A 17,599-nucleotide genomic window follows, 5' to 3' on the forward strand; every position below is an offset into this window, starting at 1 on the left:
GTTGGAACTTAAAGGAAGCCAGTAGGCAGGGATGGGGAGGGAGAGCATTCCAGGGATGCGGGACAACCAGAGAACATATCTAGAGCTGAGAACTGGAGTGTCTTGTTCATGGAACAGCAAGGAGACAAGTTTGGCTGAAATGCAGGGTTTATGAAAGGAAGTAATATAAAATAAACCATAGATTTGGATCATCGATTTAGAGTTGAAAGATCATTTCTTTTTACAGATGAGGAAACTGAGAATTAGAGAAGTAAAGGAACTTGCTTAGGGTCACACAAGTAATAATAGCTAACATTTATATAGCATTTTAGGGAAGGTAGATGGTACAGTGGATAGCGCATGAGGCCTGGAGTCAGGAAGACCCGAGTTCAAATCCAGCCTCAGACACTTACTCCAGGCAAGTCACTTCACCCTGTTTGCCTCAGTTTCCTCCTCTATAAAATGAGCTGGAGAAGGACATGGCAAACCACTCTGGCATCTTTGCCAAGAAAACCCCAAATGGGGACACGAAGAGTTGGACGTGACTGAAATGACTGGACAACAACAAAAAATGTAGCATTTTAGGATTTGCAAAGTGTTTTATTTATGTTATTTCATTTGATCTTAACAACAACCCTCCTGTGAGGTAGGTGCTATTATCCCCATTTTGCTATTGAGAAAACTGAGGCTAGGGGAGATTAAGTGATTTGCCCAAGTTCACACACCCAATAAGTCATCCTGACTCCAAGCCCAACATTCTGCCAAGTGCCCCACCTAGGTAGACCTGGGTTCCAATTCTGGATATTTCACTTACTCTCCCTGTGGTGGGGGGTCTTAGGCTCCTCATCGGTGAAAGGAATCAGATTGGAGGACCAGTAAGGTCACCCCCAAAGACTTGCAGCCGGAAGAGACCTTACTGGTCCTCCAGTCTGATTCCTTTCACCGATGAGGAGCCTAAGACCCCAAACCACAGAGAGAGTAAGTGATAAGCAATAATATTTGCACTCTCACTCAATAGGCCTGTTGTGAGGAAAACACTTCGGAAACCCTAAAGTGTTTGTATGACTATGAATGTTTATCATGTGTGGCCCGGCAAGAATATCCTTCATTTTTAACAGAGATACTTTATATGTGTTTTTCTCCCCCCCCCCATCCCCCCCCACAGGTGTGAATAAGTATGGATGATGAGGTGATGTCACTTCTGGTGGAATACCTAATTTCCATGTAGTTCCCTTCTGGGCAGCTGTTAGACCATCCAAGCAAGAACTTGTTTGACACTTCCTTCCTCCTCTTGTTGAATACTTTGTGGCAATTGTTTCAGTGTTTTGCTAAGCGTGTCCTGTGCTCACCTTGCCAAGGCCAACAACAGCTCAGCATTGCGTAGGCTACCCCCGTGGTCCCCTGCCTGTCTGAACATGAGAACAGGCCAAGTGGATGACAGCCAGGACATCCCAAGGGCTTAGGCCTGTGCTGGCTCCGGCCCCTTTGAAGTGCTTCTGCTCATGATGGTGGCATCCTGGGGTGGCCGCCATGCCCATTACCCAGGACAACGCGGGGCTGCATCTCCCTCTCCTTCTCCAGTGGCTGCGGAGCAATCTGCAGGAGACCCAGGGAGGGCCCGAGCACAGCCTTTGCCAGTCTGCCATCCAGAAGCTCCGAGAATACATCCAGCTGAACTTCGCTGTGGATGAAAGCACGATTGTGCTTGACCAGAGCCCCCTCGAGATGGAAATCTGCACTGTGTACCTGACCAAAGAGATGGGGGACACAGATACCGTGGGGCTCAGTTTTGGGAACATTCCTGTTTTTGGAGACTACGGTGAAAGACGGCGAGGTGGTAAGAAGTGGAAAACACACCAGGGCCCGGTGCTGGATGTGGGCTGCATATGGGTGACCGAGCTAAAGAAGAACAGTCCTGCTGGGAAGTGTGGCAAAGTGAGGCTGAGGGATGAAATCCTTTCCCTCAACGGGCAGCTCATGGTTGGAGTTGATGTCACTGGGGCCAGGTGAGTGAGTGGTAGTTCAGCCTATTAGCATGGGCAGTGGCCAGCTTGGTACTGTGTCAATGAGAATGAACTTTGCTTGTTTCAGAATATGTGCTAGAAGCCAGCTTGTGGCAGACATCCTAAAGACATAACGTGCTCAGCTAGGTGTCACAGTGGTAGACTTAGAGTGAAGGAGACCTGTGTTCAAATCCTTCCTCAGACACTTACTAGCTATATGTCCCAGAGCAAGTCACTTAACCTCTGTGTGCTTCAAACTGTAAAATGAAGGGATTGGATCTGATGGCCTCCAAGGTCCCTTCTATGATATCAGTTACACATGTGGAGTCATACAAAACATTTTTCCTTATTAGCCATGTTGCAAAATAAAAAAAAAAGACAAGAAAAAAATAAAATAAAAAAAGTATGCTTCAATCTGCACTGAGTTCATCAGTTCTGTCTCTCTGGAGGTGGGTAGTATTTTCCATCTTGAGTCCTTTGGAATTATCTTGGATCATTGTCTTGATCAGAGTAGCCAATTCACAGTTGTTTGTCATTATAATACTGCTGTTACTATGTACAGTGTTCTCCTGGTTCTGCTCACTTCACTTTGCATTAGTTCATGTAAGTCTTCCCAGGTTTTTCAGAGAGCATCCTGCTCATCATTTCTTATAGCACAATAGTATTGCATCACAATCATATACCATAACTTGTTCAGCCATTCCCCAATGGATAAGCATCCCTTCAATCTCCAGTTTTTTGCCACCACAAAAGTTGCCGCTATAAATGTTGTTGTACATATGGGTCCTTTTCTTTTTTCTCTGATGTCTTTGGGCTACAGCCCTGGTAGTGGCATTGCTGGGCCAGAGGAACACTGTCTTGTTTCAACTCCTCTTCCTTATCCTGGGTGATGCCTTTGTATGGTTTCTTCCCGTGCACCATAATGCCTCACATGTACTCCCTGCTCACCTTTTATAGAATCCCTCCTGACCACGACAAGGCATTGAACTTCTCTGAACTTTAGTTTCCTTATCAGCAAAATAAGGGAAAATCATACTCAAAGGATTTAGCTCTTAGGATTGTTGTGAGTCTCAAATGAGATAATATATGTAAAAAAGCTTTGCAACATGTAAAGCACTTTGTAAATGCCATCCATTAATAATAATGAAAATAAGAGTAATGATAATAAACATCACCAGTTATCAATAAAGGTCAGTGTGCCAGGCACTGGAGATACAGAGACCAAAATGAAATAGTTCTTGCCCTTGTGGATCCTACATTCTAACAGCATGTACACACACAAATTATATAAAAAGTAAATACAAGAATCTATATCATATTGCTTGCTTTGTCAAAGGGGAGGGGAGGGAGAGAGGGAGAGAATTTGCAACTCAAAAATTTCCAAAATTAATGCTAAAATTTGTTACTCTTAACTGGGAAATATTTAATAAAATAAAAAAAAATTTAAAGTAAATACAAGGTAATTTGAGGGGGGCAGGAGGAGGCACTAGTGGCTGGAAAGGTCACAAAAGACCTCATGAGGGAGGTGATGCTTATACTGAGCTTTAGAAGAAACTAGAGATTTTAAGAGGCTTAGGTGAGGAGGGAGTGCATTCTAGGCACAAGGGACAGCCTGTTCAAGGGCACAGATAGGAGATGAAATATTACGTACAAGGAACAGGAGCAGACTTGGTTTTTTTACTGGACTATCAAGGGCAGAAAGGGGAGTGATGTGTAACAAGCCCAGGAAGATAACTTGGAGCCATGTCATGTGCCAATTTAATCCTAGAGGCAATAGGGAGCTAGTGTGGTTATTGGGGAGAGGAGTGGCATGGTCAGATCTATTCTTTAGGAAAATCACTTTGGCGACTGGGTGGAGGATGAGTTAGAGAAGGCAGAGCCTTAAAACAGGGAGACCAATTAGGAGGCTGTTAGAGTTCATTATACCATGTATCATATGTAATATTATTATATATGATACATTATATACAATTATATGTTATGTATAATATATAATATTAGATAGATAGATAGAAAGAAAGAAAGAAAGATAGATAGATAGATAGATAGATAGATAGATAGATAGATAGATAGATAGATAGATAATACAGGTGAGAGGTGATGCAGACCTAGACTAGTGTGGTGGTTGTGTGAGTAGAGAGATGTGGACAGTTATGAGAGATGTGGTTAGGATCAGACTTGTAGTTAGAGAATAAGACTTGACAACTTATTGTGTGATGTGGGGTGATGAAAAGTAGGGAGCTGAAGATGATATGGAGATTGTGAATCTGGAAGAATGGCTATGCCTTCAACAGAAATGGGAAGTTAGCATCATGATAGGACTTCACTCAGATGCAGCTGCACCTGCAATATTAGGTCTGATTCTGAGTTCCCCATTTCTGCTACTCCCCTTTTTTCTCGTGTGCTAGTCCCAGAGTCTTCACTTCTTTCCAGGTTGTGGCCTGGGATAGAGTGAAAGGTCCAGGAAGCTTAGCCACTATGAGCAGGTATGGCCACTCTTCTGAGCATAGCTCAAAGAAAGTTTTCTGCAGAAATCCCCGCCCCACAATGCTCCCAGTCGTCTCTGCTGAATGTCAAGGCACATTCTGATGCTCGGGCTTTGGACATGTGACTCAGCCTGCATCCCTGGCCATGATTCAGAGGAAAGTTTTCTGTTTGTGGTCTCTGGTGCTACTGGCCAGGGCTGAGGTGAAGATGGACTTTCTGCATATTGAGGTGTTTTTTTTTTGTTTTTGGCTTTGGAACTAGGGAGATTGTAAAGGGGAGATTGACTGCAAAGAGTGTTCTCTACTTGTCCATACAAGGAGCACTTTGTAGGATGGCACTCCAGCTGGGCAGGGCATTCTATAAGCAAACATCAGCTGAACCGTGTAAGGACAGCTTGTTCCAGGCTGGCACCACAATTCAGGACAAAAACCAAACAACTTCTTCCCCCAACTAAAAGGCCCCTTGTTGAATAGGATTAAGTTTGCTTCTCAGAAAGCACACTTTTACTAGATACTTTTATATAAGAATGAAGTTAGATAATAGTGATCATGCAACCCCATTCTCAGGACGCTCAGACTTCTGGTAACCTGTGCATTTTAGAACACTTCTGTAAGTGAGAGAGAGGAGAAGCCTTGATGTGTAAGAAAACTAAAATGAGCACAAAGCACATGCATTTTATACTTCAGGAGTGAAGTAAAGCTACCCTTCAGCCCAGACCTCCTGACTTCAATTTGCTTTTAAAATTAAAAAATCCTAAATGTCTGGTTTCTCCTGGACAGCTTTAATTCTTCATGAATTATTGCATATGAGAAGCAATTATGAGAGAGGGCTAGGAGACAGTGCTAGAAGTGGGGGCAGGTGTTGCTGTATCCTAGTAATGGATGTTTCTTAACACAAATTAAGTTCAATGTACTGTAGATGGGCAGGGAATGATATAATATACTTGAAATGTTTTCCATAAGAAGTAGTTAAATTTAAAAAAAATTGGCACTTAAAGTGCCAGGTTTCAGCACTTTAGAAAAATCATGTACTAAATTCAGCAAATGCTGAGGATCTTACTACGTGAAATACACTATGTGTGGAACACCTCTTTCATCGATGATGTCAGTTAAATGGGGCATTACTGCAGAAAGTACTGTATATTTTCAAACCACTTTCAAATTATCTCATTTCTTAGAACTGGATTAGACCTTAGTCCTATTTGAGCTGCCTCATTTTATAGTCAAACACAGAGAGGTGAGGGATGGACCTTATGTCCCATAACAAATTAGTGACAGAATTGCCACAAGAACCCGGGCTTTCTTTCTCCCAGTCTGGTGCACTTTCCACTCTATCACATGATTTTCACAGTATCTTGGTGAGGTAACAAGGTTTACCAATATTACAGATGAGGAAACTGAGGCTAGAATGGTGAAGGGACTCACCCAAGATCACATAGAATGAAAACCCTCGAACTAAAACCAGCCAATCAAAGGGTAGATCTAACCCTCCCACATACACTCGCAAAGGTGCCTTCGGTGACACTGCGAGCCAGTCACCGTTCCTGAATGAGCGGGGGCCAGAACGGGAGCCTTCCTCCCTCAGCCCTGATTTCCCCCAGACGGAGTTTTGCTGCCCATTCGGGCTGGCTGTTCTCTTCGGAGAAGGACCCTCCCCTGCCACCTTGTGGTCAAAGGCTAGTATAGCAAGAACAACCTTTGGAGTTTTGTGGCCACTCATCCTGCTGGTGGCCTGGGCTGGTGACCTCCAGAGCTTAAGAGGCTGTGAAATTTTTTCTCTGAAATTGCAGCAGGGTGTAAAAAGCTTTCAGTGAGAATTAAGGGGAAGAATTATGTGAAACAAGGTGTGTGTGGGAGTAGAGAATTCTCAAGAATGTTGTTGTTCAATTGTTTCAGTCGTGTCCAACTCTTCGTGACCCCATTTGGGGTTTTCTTGGCAAAGATACTGGAGTGGTTTGCCATTTCCATCTCCAGCTCATTTTACATATGGGGAAACTGAGGCAAACAGGATCAGGTGACCTGTCCAGGGTCACAGTTTGGTAAGTGTCTGAGGCCAGATTTGTGCTCAGGAAGATGTCTTCCTGACTCGAGGCCAGGCACTCTGTGCACTATGGCGCCACCTCGCTGCCAATAGTATACCAATAATAAAAGCTAATGCTTAGGGTTTGCAACATGCTTTCATGCATTCCCATTTGATTCTTAAAACAATTTTGTGAGGTAGGTGCTATTATTACTCTCATTTTATGGATGGGGAAACTGAATCTGAGAGAAGTTAAGTGAGTCAAGCAAGGTCACACAGATAGCTCAAGCAGAATTTTTAAAACCAGCTCTTCCTGTCTCCATATCAATCTACCTACACCATGGGATGTAATCAGTTAATTTCATCTAAGAATTTCCGTCTTCACACTCTAACTGAGGTACATGTGTGAGCCAATGGCCTAGCATTCTCTCTAGCCACAGATAAGAATGGGTTCTTCCTTTAGGCATAGATCACCTTTTTTTACCTCTTAACTAGTGGCTTAGCTAACCTAGATCCAGCTGAGTTCACTTGAGTTGTACAACTTTAAAGCTCAGGAGTTTTCCCTTTGTTCTCATTCTCAATGCAGCACTCAGGGGTGGCTGCCTTTTCTTTACATTTTTCAAAATTCATGCGCCATCTTGTGCATCCCACCATGCTCTGGCCTGGCTCAGCTGCCAGCTCCATTTACCTCCTTATGTTCTTAGGCCCATGAGCTGTTTGACCCCAGGCCAGTGACCAGCCAAGCCTTATCTTGCAATTTTGCAAAATCACACATACTTTGAACATGTGGTAATAATAAAGATAATTTCCACCCACAGTAACTGTCAAGTACTTTCATCACTGTATCTCACTCAGATCAGCGATCTGGCAAGGCGAGCACTAGGCAAGATTGTGAAGTAGACAAAACCGAACCCTTGGCACCTTCTCTGCCCTCGTGATGCTTGGTGCTCTTATGCTTCTTCCTGAATATCAAGGACTTTTCCTGGTTCCATGCCCCATCTGGACATGCTCCTTGGCAGAAGTTCATGTCCTTGTGATTTCCTTCCCTTCTTCCTCCACTCTCTAAGTCAAAACTTGTAGGTCTTATTTTCCATTCTACTCATTCCTCTGTTCTGGCTCATCCAATAAAATAACTCATGTTAAAGTATTAGTGACTGAAAGTAGTTTAACATCTTGCCTCTCCTAGGTTGCACACCTTCATTTTAACATGGACCCTTGTGGAAACACTGTGTCTTAACTCAGAGGAATGTGTAACATGAGTGTTTTCAGGTCCTCTGTTAGCACAGTGAGGCAGGTCCACCATCACAATAAATAGGCGATTGCTTCTTCTATTCATTCAGGAATATCAGTCCTGAGACGGGTGCAGGAAGGCAATATCTTGTTAAGAAGGAGAAACTGAAGCCCTGGCTAAGAAGGAGATTATGAGCGATGATGTGATTTCCACTCATTTCAAAGGGATTGAGGTTACAGGGAAAGTCTCAGAGAGGCTTTTTAATTCCTGTCTGGCTGTCTGCTGGTAGTTGTGGTAGCTGTCCCTAGGTGATCCCAAAGCATTGTGGTTACATTCATTTCAATCATGGAGATATGAAAAAAGAACAAGACATCCCACTATAAAACCCATTATATTAAAAATATACTATGTTTTATTTATACTATATATAATATATAAATGTGTATATAATATACTATTGTATATATACTATATTTTTTTAATGTAAAACAAATTATTTTGACAATTGCATGTAATATTAATGACACTTTCTACAAATATACTAGGGAAATATGCCATATAAAAGGTTCAAAAAAGTTGTTGCTGACCTGCATGACCTTGAGCTAGTTACATCACATCTCTGGGTCTCAATTTACTTATCTGTAGAATGAGAAGGCTTATTGCATGGTCCCTGAGAGCCCTCATAGCTCAAAATCTGTGGCCTTAGGATCCTGTAAAATTTTCTAAGTACTTCTCATTCATTCATAGCACATTCTCTAAACCAGGGCTTCCATTCATGTGTTTTGGAAGCTTTCATTGGCATTGTGTCATCTGAGGGCATCCCAATACAAAGTGTACGTGCTGTGTATTCAGAACAAAGGCTTCAGTGAAGTTGTACGTGCACCTTGGCAAGTGCTGCCAGAAACATCTTGGATTCATTAGGCATTTGATTTTGAATTAATTTTTGGTTGTTGCTTGTTCAGAAACTTTTAACTGTTGCCAAATTTTTCATGACCCCATATGGGATAAGAAGTGCTGCTCTGAACATGGGTCTGTTGCCTTTCTTCCTTCTACTGGAAGCCCTGTCCATTTTCACTGATTTTAGCATTTAGCTGACTACAGGTGTGTAAATGGTACAATTTTTTTTTTCACTACTTAGAGACTTAAGTGTTCTCAAGTGAGTACCTCTTACACTCTTGCCCTGTGTAGGTCCCCCAGCTCCAAGCCTTTGTATCTCCTCTCTTACCAATCAAATGTAAGCCTTTCAGTCTGTTCTCAAATCTCTTGACCTAGGGGCGAGTTCTGTGTGCTCCAGCTGTTCCTCATTCTATCACTAAGAACTGCTTCCTTTACCAGGAGAGTCCTACCAATAAGCTTTTGAAAAGAGCCAGACCCTTCTGACTTTTGCATAACCAGCGTTGAAACAATTAAGCAGATTTCTTCACCAAAAGTTGTCTCTAAATGGGATCTCTTTTCAAAGATTTAGTGGGTATGAGTTTGTCATTTGCCTTTATTATCAAATATAAACTCCCCTGTTTGACATTTAATTTAAAGTTTTCACCAGGATATAAAAATCAAGATTGGACTCCCATGGACTTTGAATTACATTAGAAACAAAACATAAAATTCAGAGGGGTATAAATTGATCCCCCAGAGAGGCCAGAAGCATAAAGTATCTTGAATGAATAAATGAAAAATCATTTATTAAGGACCTGCTATGTGCCTGGGGACAGCTAGGTAGCCCAGGAGAGTGTCAGGCCTGGAGTCATCATCAGACACTTACTTACTCAGACACTTAGTACAGGGTGACCCTGGGAAAGTCACTTAACCCTGTTTGCCTCAGTTTCCTCATCTGAAAAAAAATGAGCTGGAGAAAGAAATAGTAAATCACTCCAGTATCTTTGCCAAGAAAACTCCCAAAGGAGTCACAAAGAGCTTATCGTGACCATAACAGCTGAACAACAACAGCAACACTTGCCAGACACTGTACTAACCACTGGGACTACAAAGACAAAACGCAAGACAGTCCCTGGCCTCGATAAGCTTCCGTTCTAATAAAGCCTGTGCGTCCAGATTAGGGTCCTAATGCTGGGCAGGGATCAGTGAATATATTCCTCCAGGGGCCTGGATAGGATTCCACCCCACAGTCTAATAGAGATTATCTAGCTTTCTGTGTCTTTCAGACTCACACGCCTTGCCGCTTCCTTTGGGACACATTTTCATAATGAAAACCCTTGTGTTTTCACCACGGAGACTGGTAGTTTACATAGGCTTTAGACTTGGCTGGAAGGGTTTTGCAGGTTAAATGGGATTTGATTTTATTTAAGACTATTTTTTTGATCTTTGGTGTCAGCAGTTTATTCTCAATAAATGTGCCTAAAGGCATGAACCGTGGGGGGCATCTTAAACATTGAAACTGCAGTAACTTCAAATTTCTTAGAAAGGATCTATAATAATTTCCCCCAGTCTCTAAGGTTATATTTAATCCAATGATCATTTCTCTAAACCTCTTTGCTGATTCTCTGATTATGCTTTTAAATGGGGCTGCCTGAAATGAGTTTAAGTCTCTCCACATAAGATGTCAGTCACTTCCTGATGACAGAGTACTACCTCATTCTCCTTACTTAATAAATTTCACTCAGAGATTTCTCAGTCCTGGATGCCTCTGTGGCCAGTCTTGCAAATCGAGCCCTCCTCAGGCCAGGTCCTTCCCTGTCTGGCTTTCCAAGAAGTCCGATTGCTCTTCCTGCCTCCACCCAGGGCCCAAGCCAGAGCTACCCTCTTCTGCATCCTGAGGAAGCAAGGTCCTTCCTGTCTGGTTCTTCAGGTCTTACTCTTGATTTCAAGCTGGACAGCATCCCAGGCAACTTCCTGACAACCCCAAACACAGATACATATCAACTTCCCTTTTCTAGGATTGTTTTTGCTAGTTATATTTTCACCAATCCTTTCCACCAGTTCTCTCTAATTCATTCATTATTTGGGAAATCACTGAAATTGAGTTGAAAGGGTCTTTAGAGAACATCCACCCATTCATTCATTCACCCATTAAGCAAGCATCGATTGTAGCATCTCTTATGTGCCAGAGATTGTGCTACGCACATGGGACAGAAAGAAAAAAACCCCCCCAAACCATAAATAGTCCATATCATCAGCATTCATCCTATTATCTGACCCTCTTATTTATTTGTTTGTTTGTTTGTTTGTTTATTTTTACAGTAGAGGAAACAAAGATATACAAAGGTTAAATAACTTATCTTATTGGAAATCAATTCTTCCTAGAACCTGTCCAGTGTTATTTTCTACTATTGCATTCTGGTCATTCATTATAAAGCTAACCAAGTGATTTTCCTAAAGTGTAATTCTCACCCTGTCATCTCTCCACTCAGTAGCTCGCTACTACCTCTAGAATACAATATAAACTCTTCTGTTTGACACTTAAGTCTCTTTCCAAGTTGCCCCCCTTTCTACCTTTCTAGTCTTCTTCCCCTCTGAACCCTTTGAAATCCAGCCATAGTGGCCTCCTTGTTCTTCCTCACACAGGGCACTCCATCCCCCATGCTTGGAATGCTCTCATTCCTCATCTCTGCTGCCTCTTGGAATCCCTTGGTTTCCTTCCAGGCTCGGCTCAGGCACCACCTTCTACATGAAGCTTTTCCCAAAATCTGTTCCGCCATCCCATCCTGGGCTGCAGTCCTTCCTCAGATGAGGAAGGACACACACACACACACACACACACACACACAGATACGTACATGTTGTCTTCCTTGTTCAGATGTAAACTGCTTGTAGGCAGGGACATTGTATCCTCAGCACCTGCCATATATGAAATGTTTATTGAGTGTAGAATGCATAGAGGTTCCTTTATAGAACCTTCACAGAGGATGACAGTTTGTCTATAGATTATATGCCCAAACGTCTTCAGAGGAGAAAGTGAGGCTGGTGACTTTGCATAGCCCTTCCTCACTTACATCCAATTCACTTGCAAGTCATGGCATCACCTTGCTGACGTCATGGTCCTCTTTGAGAACGAGGGACAAATAGTAGCAAGATTATCCAAGAAGGACATATACAAGGGAAAGCTAAGGCCCAGGCAGGGGGGAAATAGCAAAAAAGAATAGAGGGCAAAAAAAAAAGTAGAGAAGAAAAAAGAATAGCGTAAGAGGAAGGAATAGAAGGTAAAATACAAAGATGTATATTAGAGTCCCAGTCTCTTTGAGATGCTGGCTCTATTCTCATCCACCTCACTTAATCCTTGAACTTTGGAACCAACATGCCTTCTACCTCCTCATTTTAACCAAAATCTGACACTCCTTTTTTAAGTCCATGCTGTTCTTATCTGCCAACCCTGACTAGTAGTCTTCTTCTCTACCCCATCCCTTCCTACCGTTCTTGGTGACTTCCTGTCTATTCCACCTCTACAGTATCTCTTGTATCTGTGCCTTCTTCTTGGATTCCCGCTGCTACCACCCCAAGTACAAACCCTCATCAATCTGCTGCAATTAGCTCCTAACAGGTTTTCCACACTACCCGCCTCTCCAATACATCTTTCATGCTGCTGCCAAACTTATCTTCCTTATGCATAAATCATGTTGCTGCTATGCTCAGAATTCCCCAATGGCTCCCTGTTGCCCCCCAAAAGTAAAATTCAGACTCTTTTGTTTGGTATTCACTTCCCTATACAAGTTGGCACCAATTTATCTTTCAAATGCTATCTTGTATTTTTCCCATCCATGAATTCTATTCAAACTGGATTCCTTATTCTCTCAAATCTGCTGAGGCTTTTCAGCATTTTCCTCCATGTGTATTCTATGCCTATAATTCCTTCTTTTTTCAGTTGTTGAATCCCTACCCACTCAAATGCCACATCCTTCATGAAGATTTTTTTCTTGATCTACCCAATAGCAAACTTTTTTCCTGGACCTTACACAATACTTTCCCTTATACCTCTTTAATTCATTTTTTTAAGTAATTATAATTATTTGTGTTTTATCCTGTCCCCCTTTTAATCTGTAAGCTCCATAAGGGTAGGGGCATACCTTTTCTAAACATTGTATGTCTCTAGTGCCTGGCATGATGCCCTGTACCTAGTAGCCACTTAATAAATGTTTATTGATATTTCAGTTTGTTATTTTCCTATAGTTCCATAGATTGCTTAAGTTAATAACTTTTGGATATAAGTCCCCCGGGATGACTTCATATGCTCCTAATAATAAATCATTAATTTCTCTAGATATTTACAGCCAACTTTCATGCCACTTACTTCATTCTTGCCTCCCTCCTCTCTTCCCCTTTCCCCCTGTGGAACAGCCAAAGTTTTATGTTCTAGGATTCTATTTTAGACATATCAATAGCTCAGTCTCTTTCTCCTCTAAGTTGTGTTTGATTTGTTGGTAATAAAAAGTCCAAAGCCTAGAGCTGTGTTTTAGCAACTGCTAGAGAGTAATAGATGGGGGGTGCGAGTGAAGAGGGACTTAACATCTTGACTGGAGGGCTTCATTTGTACTAAGGGCAGACATGAAGAATGAATTGTGTGGTTTGGAAATATCACTACACATCAAAAGAAATGATGGGAGAGAAGAAGGGAGGGAAGATGAAGATGACTCCATTTAGACAGTAGTGTGCTAGAGAAGAAACATAGTTTAGTGGAAAGAATGCTATATCTGGAATCAGAGGACCTAGGTTCAATTTCTTCCCCTGATACTTAACTTTTATGAATTTGGACAAGTCACTTAACCATTTTGGGCTTCAGTTTGCTCATCTGTAAAATGAGAGCATTGGGCCAGATGGCCTCTCTGGTTCCTTTAAACTTAAAATTTATGATCCTCTGATCCATTTTTATTCGTGGCCTGATATTTAACATCTTTGTGATCTTGAAAAAGTCACTTGACCACTCTGGGTCACAGTTTCCTTATCTATTAAATGAGGCAGGAGGACTAGAATCAGTAGTTATTCATCTGAGGCCAATGAACTTTTTTTAAAAAGCATTTTGATAACTGTATTTCAATAAAGTTGGTTTCCTTTATAATCTACGTATTTTGATTTTTGAATTTAAAAATTTTATTCAGGAAGCATCCATAGACTTTACCAAGCTGCCAGAGGGATCTGGGACACAAAAAATGCTTCAGAACCCCTGTCCTAGATGACCTCTACAGTCCCTTCTAGCACGCAGATCTATGAACTATTTATTATTCTTTCGCCACATCACTTTCTGCCTTGTCAATGCAAAGTGACATCCCTCCCTAGGGTACAATGAGGCGAGCTCTGGCATTATCAGTCCTCATTCAAGTCCCAGTAAAGAGAATGGAGAAAGAACTCACATTTTCTAGGGACCTCCTGCTCCCCAGCCCAGTTTCCCATGAACACAGTTGACATTAGGAATGTCAAACAATGGCACCTTGGAATCTTTGCCCCTGAGGATGAAAGAGTGAAGGTTAAACAGAGGAGCCTCAGATGTGTCACTTGAAGGACTGTTTAGGGAACTAAAACTAAATCACATTTGATTGCCTATTAATTTATTTCAACAAACATACATTCAAATGCCTATTTTACAAGGTACTGTGCTAGATACTAGGGGTACAAAGTTGTGTTTTTTTTTTAATGACATAGTAGTACCTACTTAAGGAGTTAGAATCAAGAAGACCTGGTTTCAAATCCCAGCTCAGAATTTTATAATCATATATCCTACACTAAACCATTCTGGGCCTCAAGTTTCTCATCTGTAAAATTAGGGGATTGGAGTTGGTCACTGTGAGGGTCTCTTCCAGCTTTAAACTATAATCATAAGTATAGTGCAAAGTAAGGTATAATATACAAATATATAGTGCAAAGGAGATCAGCCTGAGTGTGCTAGAGGACTGGAGAGAGAGGGAGAGACAGAGGGACAGAGAGACAGAGACAGAGGAGAGGAGAAGAAGAGGGAGAGAGGAGAGAGGTGGAAGGAGAGAAGTAGGGACAGAGAGGAGAAGAGGAGTAGAAGAAAAGAGAGGACAGAAGGGACAGAGAAGGAGGGAGAGAAAGGGGAATAAGGAGAGAGGAAGGAGAGAAAAAAGGACAGAGAGGGGAGAGAGAGAGAGAGAGAGAGAGAGAGAGAGAGAGAGAGAGAGAGAGAGAGAGAGAGAGAGAGAAGTGGGACCTGAGCTGAGCCTAGAAAAAAGTTAAGGATTCTCAAAACTGGAGATAATGAGTCAAAACACATGGTTTCTAGGTCTGACTCTGTCAACTGTGTGACCATGAGCTGGTCCCCTAGCTTCTCTGGGCCTCAGCTTCTCCATCTGTAAAATGATAATATTGGACCAGATGATCTCAAAGCTTCCTTCTAGCTCTAAATTTACAGTTCTAAGCATGCATTCCTGGAATGAAGATAACCTGCAGAAATGTATGGAGGTGGGACGCAGCTTACTGCATTTGACAAACAACTAGTAGCCTGGTTGAGCTGGCAAATCAGGAGTATGAAGGGACATACTTTGAGGCAACACTGGAAAGGTAGCTGGCATAACCTTCACTTCAGGAATGGAAAAATAAAAACTAGGGGCATTCCACTTATTCCTTCACTTTTCCAAAATATAACATACAATTATTTTGGTTTATGCATGATATGTAAAGTTAATACATTTTCTACTCTCTCATAAACTAGGAAAATGCACCATACAAAATGAAAGAAACACAAATTTCTGAGAACTTATTAATGCCTTAACAGTGTTGAGTCTAAGCACTGGTCTGCTTTCTTTCTTTCACTTACAAGCAGCCCCATCTTTTTGTGGTGCTTCTGGCGTATACTGAGCATTTAGCTGGGTACGAATGGACCCAAGTGTATCTGCTGCCATGACTGAATGCTAAATACCCTCAAATAGTTCTGTGCAGAGAAGAATCTAGAAGGAGGCAAGTGAGAACAGAAGAAGGATGATGATAGCCCGGGAAAACAGAACAGGATTGAAGCAGAATGAGGCAGTGGGAGAAGTAGGGCACAATATTGGGTTTGAAGAAGAGAACTCCAGTGTTTAAGATCTTGGAGGTGAAAATTTGGGGTGATGGTGAGGTCCAAGTTGTCCTCTACTCCAAACCCCACTTCGTATTGCCACCAAAGTGATTTTCCTAAAACTTATGTCTAACCATATCAGCCAGCCCCCTACTCAATAAATTCCAGTGGCTCCCTAAATAAACTCCTAAAACTTCTCTATAAGTCTTTTAAAACTCTTCCGTTCTTGAACTCTCCTTATCTTTCTGGTCTTCCTACATGTGTCCTCCCTCTACATACTTACTCTCTGCTCAAGTCATACCGACCTAACCACTATTCTTCACCCATAATGTTCCATCTCCCCTCTCTGTCCAAAGACTGGCTGCTCCCCATCACTAGAATGCTTTCCCTTTTAACTTTTGACCCTAGGAATCCATGGTTTCCTTAAAAGCTCCCCTCAAGATTTCCGCTTCCGGGAGTCAAGATGGCGGAGTAAAAAGGTAGTCGCTCTCACCCTCCCCTATCAACCTCTGAAAACCTAGAAAATATCACCCCAGAAAAAAAAAACCCTGGAACAGCTGAACTAGAAGAAAGATGGGGAACAGCAGTGCAGCAGTGCAGCAAACAGCTCTCCCAATGCCTCAGCAAAAATAAGGGAAGCAGCACTACAAAGGGCCCCAGGTGGATAAGCACCCTGCAGCATTCATCTGAAAGGAGCTAAGAAAGCAACCTAGAGTCTTCCTAAAGTCCCAGCCTTGCTGATTCCAACCCAACACAGGTAAGCTGTCAGAACCTACACCTCCAACTGTCAACCAGGAGGAGATCCTGAAGCCAGGTAGAGCAGGCAAACACCAACACCTGGACCCCAGTGCCTCAGTGAGGGGGGGAACCAGTGGAAACCAGCTCAGAAAACCACCAGTGCCTCGGCACTATACCTCAAAGGAATCTCCCAGTGCATTAGCAGAAACGAGGGAGGCAGCATTGCAAGGGGCCCCAGGCAGATAAACACCCTGCAGCACCCATCTAAAAGGAGCTGAAGAAAGCTAAAGGAAAGGAAAAGCAGGCAACCTAGAATTGCCTGAAAGTTCCAGCCTTGCTGATTCCAGCCCAACACGAGGTAAGCTGCCAAAACCCTACACTCCAATTGCCAACATAAGAGGCCCCAGCACACAAAGCCAGTGACCAAGACCTAGGCTCCCAACACAAGAAGCTTGGGTCAGTGCCCTCTGTTCCCCAGCAGGAGAGCTCAATCTCTTTAAAGGCCAGGGAATAAAGAAACCATGAGTAAAAAGAAACGTACCATAGATTCATATTATGAGAAGAGTGAAGATCAAGACAGAAATTCTGAAGAGGACAACATTGTCAACAAACCCACATCTGCAACATCAAAAGGGAATATGAACTGGTCTGAAGCCCAAAAAGCCTTCTTAGAAGAGCTCAAGAAGGATTTTAAAAGTCTAATGAGAGAGGTAGAAGACCTTAAAAATACAATTGGCCAATTGGAAAAAAAGTACACTGAAGAAAACAAGTCCCTAAAAACACAATTGGCAAACTGGAAAAAAAGTACACTGAAGAAAACAAATCCCTTAAAAATACAATTGGCCAATTGAAGAAGGAAGTACAAAAACTAAAGAAGAAAACAATCTGTTAAAAACTAGAATTGGACAAATGGAAACTAATGACTCTATGAGAGAGCAAGAATCAGTCAAACAGAAACAAAAAATGAAAAAATAGATGAAAACATAAAATACCTCATTGGTAAAACAACCAACCTGGAAAATCGATCCAGGAGAGACAATTTAAAAATCATTGGACTACCTGAAAATCATGATGAAAAAAAGAGCCTGGACAGTATCTTTCAGGAAATCATAAAGGAAAACTGCCCTGAAGTCCTAGAACCAGAGGTAATAACCATAGAAAGAATATACTACTCACCACCTGAAA

At 42.1% G+C, this 17,599-nt stretch overlaps 1 protein-coding gene across 4 annotated transcripts in view; it reads left to right on the top strand.

Annotated features, from left to right (window-relative positions):
- The window catches only part of PDZD2 (PDZ domain containing 2), a 486,763-nt gene that overhangs the window by 161,551 nt on the left and 307,613 nt on the right, over positions 1–17,599 (top strand). For all 4 annotated transcript variants that reach the window (XM_020995096.1, XM_078153229.1, XM_078153227.1 and 1 more), the window contains exon 3: positions 1,145–1,985. In XM_020995096.1, the coding sequence (XP_020850755.1) occupies positions 1,510–1,985 (476 nt within the window). In that variant the 5' untranslated portion in view covers positions 1,145–1,509. The remainder of the gene's footprint in view (positions 1–1,144; positions 1,986–17,599) is intronic.

The sequence above is a fragment of the Phascolarctos cinereus genome, unplaced genomic scaffold (genome assembly GCF_003287225.1).
Source record: "Phascolarctos cinereus isolate Bilbo 61053 unplaced genomic scaffold, phaCin_HiC Scaffold_4;HRSCAF=312, whole genome shotgun sequence".
Classification (NCBI taxonomy): Eukaryota; Metazoa; Chordata; class Mammalia; order Diprotodontia; family Phascolarctidae; genus Phascolarctos; species Phascolarctos cinereus.